Source organism: Camelina sativa, chromosome 14 (genome assembly GCF_000633955.1).
Source record: "Camelina sativa cultivar DH55 chromosome 14, Cs, whole genome shotgun sequence".
Taxonomy (NCBI): Eukaryota; Viridiplantae; Streptophyta; class Magnoliopsida; order Brassicales; family Brassicaceae; genus Camelina; species Camelina sativa.
The window spans coordinates 3,903,890-3,915,715 of NC_025698.1; the positions used below are offsets into that span (position 1 = coordinate 3,903,890).

General features: G+C 32.5%; 2 protein-coding genes across 2 annotated transcripts in view; both read right to left on the reverse strand.

The window, feature by feature from the left end:
• Nucleotides 1-929, reverse strand: part of LOC104739492 (sucrose nonfermenting 4-like protein) — a 5,658-nt gene extending 4,729 nt beyond the window's left edge. The window contains exon 1 of the mRNA XM_010459868.2: nucleotides 108-929. Coding sequence (XP_010458170.1) covers nucleotides 108-232 — 125 coding nt within the window. The 5' untranslated portion in view covers nucleotides 233-929. The remainder of the gene's footprint in view (nucleotides 1-107) is intronic.
• On the reverse strand, nucleotides 9,898-10,444 carry LOC104739493 (nuclear transcription factor Y subunit B-4-like). The gene has a single exon (XM_010459869.1). It carries the CDS (start codon nucleotides 10,367-10,369, stop codon nucleotides 9,950-9,952), a length of 420 nt encoding a protein of 139 aa, XP_010458171.1. The 5' UTR covers nucleotides 10,370-10,444; the 3' UTR covers nucleotides 9,898-9,949.

An 11,826-nucleotide genomic window follows, 5' to 3' on the forward strand; every position in this document is an offset into this window, starting at 1 on the left:
CCCCCCCCAATGAATACTATAAGGGAGCACATAATCTATGGGATAAACCTACAATGTGTTTCCTGTAATAGAAAAATCCTAGTTGTAGTAGCTCATAGTCATCTCACCTGGTGAAAGATCCGCTAAGAAAGACCCTTCTACCTCCATAAGGCCAGACAAAGCGGGTGGGAGTAAGAAGCTGCCCTGAGGCAGCGCTGTTTCCACGGCTGCTATCCAATGTAGAACCAAACATCCCCTTCCCAGTGGTTTTTATATAGTTTGTTACAATCCACAAAAACACTAATTCCTATAAAAAAAAAAACCTTCTCAATCGATTCTCAGTGAGTAAAAAAAAAAGTATCTTGACTCCTTCAGCAGAAGACACGGTTTTGAGGAAAACTCCCAACTTCAACACATGCAGAGAGAGAGAGTCCAAATTCGATAAATTACCATAAATCCTAGCCACCCAGTAACCGAAACCCTAAAATCCCAAATCACGATCTACAACGAAATTACCGAACTCTCCCAAACCTAGCTAGAAATTATCACCAACACGAAAACCTTGCCCTAAAATTCAAACAACGGAACGATCTGGGTATATAAGAAATCAAAAGGTCAACTGATGACAATACACGACCTGGAAACCCTAGCTGAATAAAAAAAATCGAAAGGGAAAAGGTTCCCAGGGAATTCGCGGCTCTGATCTTTTGAATTGGGGAAGAAGAGAGAGAGAGAGTAGAGAAAGAGAGCTGGATGATCGGGAAATTGATAGAAGCAACGAATTAGGGATTTGAAAAGAAGGAGAGAACCCTAATTAAAGAGAGTGGAGATGGCATTGTTTGGATCTGGGGGAATGAGAGAGAGAGAGAGATGGTTCTGGTCTCTTTCTATCGAATGTGAAGAAGAAAGAATCTGAGGGGCGAGAAGAAGCGCTGCGTAATGCAATTGTTGTTTTTAATCCCATCGACACAGATATGATTTTTTTCCTTTTTTTTATTTTTATTTCATTTTACTTACTATACAATAGTTTCCGAATAATATTTTTTCTATATTTTTTACAATTTATTAACTGAATATTCTTCTCCTTTTTCTCTATTCTTAAAAAGTATATTAGCAAATAGTTTGTCAAAAAAAAAATATATTAGCAAATAGTTTTTTTATTCTTTGGCGTAAATTAGCATCTGATATTTATTTTTAGTCAACTAACTAAATAAATCATATCCCCTATCACACATTTCATTAGACGACGATCCTTTTTCTTTTTTTTTACAATGAAAATGGTATTAATTGTGTGTGTGTTTTTTTTAATGCGAATATACTTTGACATTTTAAAAAGTTGATTTGTCTTTTCTAATTTTCAAAACCAAAAATTAAACAAAACAAATTTTACTATCATCAAAACGTTTGGAATTGATTGACGAGAATAACACATATGTTTCCGAGAATAAACAATTATTTTATTCAAAACATAAAAGTAGAAATTATATACACGACTTTTCTAATCCTCATTAATATCATCATTCATATATGTTTCTTGTATTTTGAGCAAAAATATTAAACGAATCCAAAAAAAAAAAACTAAATGTGATTTCAAATTCTTCAGTTTTAGTATTTGTTTTTCAACTCGTATTGGAATATTAGAATAAAGAAAACAAATAATTACATCCCACACCAACCCGTTATCTTCGATCGGGTAAATACAATTTTGTTCAGGGAAGAAAATCGTGTCTTGGGTTCCAGGATTACACGATTTGATTTGAGGTTAATTGTAGAAGAGACTTCATGTTTTGAGCATATCCATGAAACTCATTATTGTCTCGTACGTAGGTTTATTGTAAAGTGATGGCAAACCCAAAAACTTGGCCCAAACACATCCTTGAAGAAGATAAAAAAAGGTTCGAGTCTAGATTTCTCTAGCTAAGCTCAAAACATATGAAAAACACACTACATTATTAAAAACTAAAACAGTAAAATTGACTTTCTATTTTGAAGACGATGATAGATTAGCTATCATTCTTCTTATAAATACATGAATTGCAATGTTGGAATTCTCGGATACAACTTTATAGTGATTTAACGAAGTGTCCACCAAACTCCTTTGTTTCCAGAGATCCAAATAGATTACAATCGTCCTATTGAATGCTACCCTATAAATATATAACAAGATGTCAAATGAAAAGGTTGAAGTGATGAAATTTTCTACGAGCTAAAAACATAAGGAAATATTCTGCTGAAATAGAAGGATAAGGTTTTATGCAGTGAACAATTATGTATATTGAGATTTAAAATATGCTCTAAGTGAATATATATATATATATAAATATATGACAAATGCAAAACAAATATGAAATATGCACGAAGTGACAGCGCGATATTAACAGTTCTTAAGAATTTGACTTCAATAAAAAAACATGTGTTTTGAGTTAGGGTTTTAGGGGTTTGGTTACTTTTCGAAGAAGAACACGGATTTAGGTGGCACAAACCAATAAAATAACAATGTGAAAAGTGCACACATATATGGCTACAACATCTTCACACAACAGCCAAAGTTGCTAATTGGTCATTCTTCAAAAATTTGACATGATGATTTTTTTTTTTTTTGAACAAAACATACCTTTTTTTTTATGAGCTAGCGAAGAGAGCTCTCTCCACGTGATGAACTTTCTAGGAGTTAAAAACCAGAAGGAAAAACTCTACTGAAATAGAAGATAAGGTTTATGTAGCGAAGTAATATATTGAGATTTAAAATATGCACGAAGTGAAAGAGAAAAAAAAATAGAACAATGAAAATATGAAATATGTCAACACATGAATTATGCAAAAAAAAAACACAGAAGTGACAGCGATATCAACAGTTCTTAAGAATTAGAGTTCAATATAAGAAAAAAAAAAGTGAATCGATGAGCCAAACTAAAATGTGTTTCGAGTTAGGATGTTTTAGAGGTTTAGTTATTTTTCGAAGAAGAAGTCGGATTTGGAGTGGCACAAACCAATTTGAAAAGTGCACACATATGTCTACGTACAACATCTTCATACAATAGCCAAAGTTGCTAATTGGTTCTTCCTATTAATAGAATAGAGGTGGTGGATCAACGAATGCATTGGCAGTATTTGTATTAAGTTTGGAATTCTATTAGATTCGTTTTTAGAAGTGATGTGCCATCCAATATATTTTAAAGGTCGAATCTTGTTAAATAATTTGTATTATATAGTTTCTCCCATTTAAACGAAAACCTAATTATCTGAAATATGTTTTTTCAAACATCGTTAAATTTTGAAGATGCTTTAAATTGAGTTGTTCCCCATAAAAGAACTCTGCAAAAAAAAATAAGTGGTATCAAACAACTATTTCCTTTTATATGAAGAACTTTTGACAAGGGTGCATCTCATGCTCATGGGATTCTTATGGGAATCAAGTACAACAACTTGAGTAAAATAAACGGTTGTAGGTAAATTCATCATAATAAGCTAATGTATATCTTTGTCCATGCTGCAACCTCAAAGCTAGTGTATATGTGAAATCATCATAAAAAGCTATTATATTTCACATGGACATGTCCTCTTCATCTTTCTCTTTGTCCTTCACAATGGGTACATCAGATGTGGTTTATACTTGTTGTTACCTTAAAATATTCGTGTTCATGGTTCTCGAGGCATCGCTGCCTGCCTGTGCAGGAGCTCAATGCCGTGATTCCATGGTTTGAGCCAATGGAAAGAAACATTCATCCCTATAATCATTCAGTACATAGATGTCAGATATAACATTGTTAAGGTTGATAGTAGTACATAACAAAGCATTGGGTGTTACCACATTGGTATACTAATAGTTTAAAATGTACTATGGAATGTTACTTACTATCTTGGTATATTTATTGACAAATAAAGATCTTGATGTTTGTAATTTCAGCTTTTGTCTCTTTGAACTAATCTCTTATATATGTTACTTGCTTAATCCTAGTTGATTCGAACAAGAACATAAGATAGTTGAGAAGTGGTCCCAAAGAAAACTCTACATAAACTATAGGTTGCATCTTTCTTTGATGAATCATTTCTTAATTTCTTTTAAATTTGATGATTTAAAATCACCCATTTGCAAATAACCATAAAGTGAACATGTCATAAGATATACAAATCTTCAAAATTCATATATAATTTTTGGGTTTAGTGTACCCATAAGGTTGTGGTCCTCAGATTCTTAGGGTTATATTTGGAATTCTGAACCTACAACGCTCTCCATTCAAACCCTAGCTAGACCCTTTTGACTCTTTAGTTTTACGATAAACAACAACAACAAAAAAAACAGCTCATCTCCCCTATTTGTTGTTCTTAATTCCATGGGCTGTTTCTGCGAAGAAAAAATGTAATGACTTTAACTTAATTGGAATTTTCTTATCTTGTGCTTCACCTGCTTACATGTGAACAAAATTCTGGCATGTGTCAACTTTCTAAGCTTCTTTCCATTAATGTGAACTAATTACGTTCTGACTTCTTTAGGAATCGTATTCCTTGTAATAAGAATTTCATTTTAAATGGTCTAAGTCCCAATGCTAGCTCCTTTATTTTGGTTAACGTACTAGCTCAGGCTCCATAAGGCATATGGGGATGAAAAATATCACAGATCAAACCACTGAAACAGATCCATCGATGGATCTATGCGGTAAGATCCACATAAATCTCTCTTTTTAGTCTAATCATGTTTATGTATGTAGTAGCCTTTCAAAATATCGATCTATGCACGCATAAACCTCTTCTTTTCTTCCTAATTACTAATTCACATACCAAAAAAAAATAAAAAAATAGAACAAAAGTTATCTTGCTATACCTTGTTTATGCTATCTTCTCCACTATCAATGAGATCTTCCACTGTTTCAAACCGACCAATACTCGAAGTCTGAATTACACCTTATTTGCTTGCANATGGCTACAACATCTTCACACAACAGCCAAAGTTGCTAATTGGTCATTCTTCAAAAATTTGACATGATGATTTTTTTTTTTTTTGAACAAAACATACCTTNGTATATGTATCTAGAAAATATCAATTATAATTAAAGCAATTATTACAGACATATACATTGTATNAAGAGAGCTCTCTCCACGTGATGAACTTTCTAGGAGTTAAAAACCAGAAGGAAAAACTCTACTGAAATAGAAGATAAGGTTTATGTAGCGAAGTAATATATTGAGATTTAAAATATGCACGAAGTGAAAGAGAAAAAAAAATAGAACAATGAAAATATGAAATATGTCAACACATGAATTATGCAAAAAAAAAACACAGAAGTGACAGCGATATCAACAGTTCTTAAGAATTAGAGTTCAATATAAGAAAAAAAAAAGTGAATCGATGAGCCAAACTAAAATGTGTTTCGAGTTAGGATGTTTTAGAGGTTTAGTTATTTTTCGAAGAAGAAGTCGGATTTGGAGTGGCACAAACCAATTTGAAAAGTGCACACATATGTCTACGTACAACATCTTCATACAATAGCCAAAGTTGCTAATTGGTTCTTCCTATTAATAGAATAGAGGTGGTGGATCAACGAATGCATTGGCAGTATTTGTATTAAGTTTGGAATTCTATTAGATTCGTTTTTAGAAGTGATGTGCCATCCAATATATTTTAAAGGTCGAATCTTGTTAAATAATTTGTATTATATAGTTTCTCCCATTTAAACGAAAACCTAATTATCTGAAATATGTTTTTTCAAACATCGTTAAATTTTGAAGATGCTTTAAATTGAGTTGTTCCCCATAAAAGAACTCTGCAAAAAAAAATAAGTGGTATCAAACAACTATTTCCTTTTATATGAAGAACTTTTGACAAGGGTGCATCTCATGCTCATGGGATTCTTATGGGAATCAAGTACAACAACTTGAGTAAAATAAACGGTTGTAGGTAAATTCATCATAATAAGCTAATGTATATCTTTGTCCATGCTGCAACCTCAAAGCTAGTGTATATGTGAAATCATCATAAAAAGCTATTATATTTCACATGGACATGTCCTCTTCATCTTTCTCTTTGTCCTTCACAATGGGTACATCAGATGTGGTTTATACTTGTTGTTACCTTAAAATATTCGTGTTCATGGTTCTCGAGGCATCGCTGCCTGCCTGTGCAGGAGCTCAATGCCGTGATTCCATGGTTTGAGCCAATGGAAAGAAACATTCATCCCTATAATCATTCAGTACATAGATGTCAGATATAACATTGTTAAGGTTGATAGTAGTACATAACAAAGCATTGGGTGTTACCACATTGGTATACTAATAGTTTAAAATGTACTATGGAATGTTACTTACTATCTTGGTATATTTATTGACAAATAAAGATCTTGATGTTTGTAATTTCAGCTTTTGTCTCTTTGAACTAATCTCTTATATATGTTACTTGCTTAATCCTAGTTGATTCGAACAAGAACATAAGATAGTTGAGAAGTGGTCCCAAAGAAAACTCTACATAAACTATAGGTTGCATCTTTCTTTGATGAATCATTTCTTAATTTCTTTTAAATTTGATGATTTAAAATCACCCATTTGCAAATAACCATAAAGTGAACATGTCATAAGATATACAAATCTTCAAAATTCATATATAATTTTTGGGTTTAGTGTACCCATAAGGTTGTGGTCCTCAGATTCTTAGGGTTATATTTGGAATTCTGAACCTACAACGCTCTCCATTCAAACCCTAGCTAGACCCTTTTGACTCTTTAGTTTTACGATAAACAACAACAACAAAAAAAACAGCTCATCTCCCCTATTTGTTGTTCTTAATTCCATGGGCTGTTTCTGCGAAGAAAAAATGTAATGACTTTAACTTAATTGGAATTTTCTTATCTTGTGCTTCACCTGCTTACATGTGAACAAAATTCTGGCATGTGTCAACTTTCTAAGCTTCTTTCCATTAATGTGAACTAATTACGTTCTGACTTCTTTAGGAATCGTATTCCTTGTAATAAGAATTTCATTTTAAATGGTCTAAGTCCCAATGCTAGCTCCTTTATTTTGGTTAACGTACTAGCTCAGGCTCCATAAGGCATATGGGGATGAAAAATATCACAGATCAAACCACTGAAACAGATCCATCGATGGATCTATGCGGTAAGATCCACATAAATCTCTCTTTTTAGTCTAATCATGTTTATGTATGTAGTAGCCTTTCAAAATATCGATCTATGCACGCATAAACCTCTTCTTTTCTTCCTAATTACTAATTCACATACCAAAAAAAAATAAAAAAATAGAACAAAAGTTATCTTGCTATACCTTGTTTATGCTATCTTCTCCACTATCAATGAGATCTTCCACTGTTTCAAACCGACCAATACTCGAAGTCTGAATTACACCTTATTTGCTTGCAAGAAGAAATCTCATATCTGTATATGTATCTAGAAAATATCAATTATAATTAAAGCAATTATTACAGACATATACATTGTATTAACGATTCAACATTAACATTACTGAATCCTTTTTGTTTCTCTACAGATCTTTCTTGGCTTCATAGTAAATGATTCAGAGAACATCAATATATATCTAGTTCAACGGGCCGTGGANAACACATGAATTATGCAAAAAAAAAACACAGAAGTGACAGCGATATCAACAGTTCTTAAGAATTAGAGTTCAATATAAGAAAAAAAAAAGTGAATCGATGAGCCAAACTAAAATGTGTTTCGAGTTAGGATGTTTTAGAGGTTTAGTTATTTTTCGAAGAAGAAGTCGGATTTGGAGTGGCACAAACCAATTTGAAAAGTGCACACATATGTCTACGTACAACATCTTCATACAATAGCCAAAGTTGCTAATTGGTTCTTCCTATTAATAGAATAGAGGTGGTGGATCAACGAATGCATTGGCAGTATTTGTATTAAGTTTGGAATTCTATTAGATTCGTTTTTAGAAGTGATGTGCCATCCAATATATTTTAAAGGTCGAATCTTGTTAAATAATTTGTATTATATAGTTTCTCCCATTTAAACGAAAACCTAATTATCTGAAATATGTTTTTTCAAACATCGTTAAATTTTGAAGATGCTTTAAATTGAGTTGTTCCCCATAAAAGAACTCTGCAAAAAAAAATAAGTGGTATCAAACAACTATTTCCTTTTATATGAAGAACTTTTGACAAGGGTGCATCTCATGCTCATGGGATTCTTATGGGAATCAAGTACAACGACTTGAGTAAAATAAACGGTTGTAGGTAAATTCATCATAATAAGCTAATGTATATCTTTGTCCATGCTGCAACCTCAAAGCTAGTGTATATGTGAAATCATCATAAAAAGCTATTATATTTCACATGGACATGTCCTCTTCATCTTTCTCTTTGTCCTTCACAATGGGTACATCAGATGTGGTTTATACTNATATATAGATGTATAGGTGTATGTGTATGAGTAGATGTGCTATCATGTCCTTGCACTGAACCTATAACNTGTTCATGGTTCTCGAGGCATCGCTGCCTGCCTGTGCAGGAGCTCAATGCCGTGATTCCATGGTTTGAGCCAATGGAAAGAAACATTCATCCCTATAATCATTCAGTACATAGATGTCAGATATAACATTGTTAAGGNATCTCTGTATGGATGTGTGTATGTGAAGCCAATATGTGTAGTGTATATATATATATATATATAGTAGTATTAGGCTAAGTAGTATGTNGCATTGGGTGTTACCACATTGGTATACTAATAGTTTAAAATGTACTATGGAATGTTACTTACTATCTTGGTATATTTATTGACAAATAAAGATCTTGATGTTTGTAATTTCAGCTTTTGTCTCTTTGAACTAATCTCTTATATATGTTACTTGCTTAATCCTAGTTGATTCGAACAAGAACATAAGATAGTTGAGAAGTGGTCCCAAAGAAAACTCTACATAAACTATAGGTTGCATCTTTCTTTGATGAATCATTTCTTAATTTCTTTTAAATTTGATGATTTAAAATCACCCATTTGCAAATAACCATAAAGTGAACATGTCATAAGATATACAAATCTTCAAAATTCATATATAATTTTTGGGTTTAGTGTACCCATAAGGTTGTGGTCCTCAGATTCTTAGGGTTATATTTGGAATTCTGAACCTACAACGCTCTCCATTCAAACCCTAGCTAGACCCTTTTGACTCTTTAGTTTTACGATAAACAACAACAACAAAAAAAACAGCTCATCTCCCCTATTTGTTGTTCTTAATTCCATGGGCTGTTTCTGCGAAGAAAAAATGTAATGACTTTAACTTAATTGGAATTTTCTTATCTTGTGCTTCACCTGCTTACATGTGAACAAAATTCTGGCATGTGTCAACTTTCTAAGCTTCTTTCCATTAATGTGAACTAATTACGTTCTGACTTCTTTAGGAATCGTATTCCTTGTAATAAGAATTTCATTTTAAATGGTCTAAGTCCCAATGCTAGCTCCTTTATTTTGGTTAACGTACTAGCTCAGGCTCCATAAGGCATATGGGGATGAAAAATATCACAGATCAAACCACTGAAACAGATCCATCGATGGATCTATGCGGTAAGATCCACATAAATCTCTCTTTTTAGTCTAATCATGTTTATGTATGTAGTAGCCTTTCAAAATATCGATCTATGCACGCATAAACCTCTTCTTTTCTTCCTAATTACTAATTCACATACCAAAAAAAAATAAAAAAATAGAACAAAAGTTATCTTGCTATACCTTGTTTATGCTATCTTCTCCACTATCAATGAGATCTTCCACTGTTTCAAACCGACCAATACTCGAAGTCTGAATTACACCTTATTTGCTTGCAAGAAGAAATCTCATATCTGTATATGTATCTAGAAAATATCAATTATAATTAAAGCAATTATTACAGACATATACATTGTATTAACGATTCAACATCAACATTACTGAATCCTTTTTGTTTCTCTACAGATCTTTCTTGGCTTCATAGTAAATGATTCAGAGAACATCAATATATTTCTAGTTCAACGGGCCGTGGAGCTGCTTCCCTTCTCAACAACTCTAATAAACTTTGTCGACTGACTCTGTAGATCACTTCTAGTACTGGGTCCTTTCTCGTTCCCACTATCATTGCTACCTTTGTTGTGCTCAGCTCTTTCTCGCTCGGCTTCACGGTACTTGTAAAGATGCCTACCCACGGCGTCAGCATAGTTATCAAGGCCGAGAGTGCTGAGAGCCCACCAGATGTCGTCACCATTCACCGTCTTTCGATTCTCCCTGTGGCACTTGTCCGAGGCTTCGCATGTAACAAAGCTTATGAACTCCGTTGCACACTCTTGAACTGTTTGTTTTGCTTCTTTTGAGATCTTCGCATTTGATGGTAAGATTTGTTTCATAAGTCTCCCTACATTGGCTATTGGTAATAACCTATCTTCATCTGTCATTTTTTTCTCTTCTTGTTTTAATGAATCTGTTACCTCTCTCGTCTCTCTTATAACCTTTTTATACGAGTAATCCAATATGAGACTCTCTCTATATATAGATGTATAGGTGTATGTGTATGAGTAGATGTGCTATCATGTCCTTGCACTGAACCTATAACTCTTAATTTATTACATACTATATCTAAGATTCTATCTCTGTATGGATGTGTGTATGTGAAGCCAATATGTGTAGTGTATATATATATATATATATAGTAGTATTAGGCTAAGTAGTATGTTGTGAATGTAATTCATTAGTTTAATTTTCCTCTAATGAATAACTCATGCATGTTTCTGATTTCTTCAATTTTATTATTTTGCAACCAAGTGATTCAAAATATAACTCCATCCTATCTATGTCCGTATCATATGACAATGCTATTTTTGTAAGATCATCAATACGTACCATCGAAATCATGTTAACGTTTTCATTATAATTAAACTATATGTAAGCTATCATATTGTTGGTTTATTGAAGTTTTAGTGTATTTACTTGTATTTTATTCTTAGAGAGAAATATCCAAAAATATAACTATGTTAAAAGAAAATGTTAGTATAATGCTAATAAAAAAAATATTTAGTATTTACCTTTTTAATGTTCTTTTTGACAACCTATATTAACTACACATCAAATTGTCAATGAGATTTCAACTCGTGCGTTCCAATAGTAAAAAAAAAAAAAATTTAGTTCATATACTAAACAAAGTGTGATACGAATATCCTTTGACATTGCAGTGCGGTAAGTGAGAATATCAATTGGGTTATTGTTTATAGGTTGTGTTACCATCATGTTCTCTGGAATCATCATAAGCGTATAAAACTATAAATTGTGTTGACGTGTTCAATCTTGTTTGTGTTTGATTTTTTTTTTTTTTTTTTTTTTTTTTTTTTTTTTTTTTTTTTTTTAAAAAAAAAAAAAAAAAANTATACGAAAACCCATTTAAGTCAAAATCTGCAAATATAACTTAACATAAAATTGACAATTGACGTACTTTATTGGTCTACGGTACCTTTCTCCTAAAACTGTCCTGAGTTCATTCGNCAACAACAAAAAAAACAGCTCATCTCCCCTATTTGTTGTTCTTAATTCCATGGGCTGTTTCTGCGAAGAAAAAATGTAATGACTTTAACTTAATTGGAATTTTCTTATCTTGTGCTTCACCTGCTTACATGTGAACAAAATTCTGGCATGTGTCAACTTTCTAAGCTTCTTTCCATTAATGTGAACTAATTACGTTCTGACTTCTTTAGGAATCGTATTCCTTGTAATAAGAATTTCATTTTAAATGGTCTAAGTCCCAATGCTAGCTCCTTTATTTTGGTTAACGTACTAGCTCAGGCTCCATAAGGCATATGGGGATGAAAAATATCACAGATCAAACCACTGAAACAGATCCATCGATGGATCTATGCGGTAA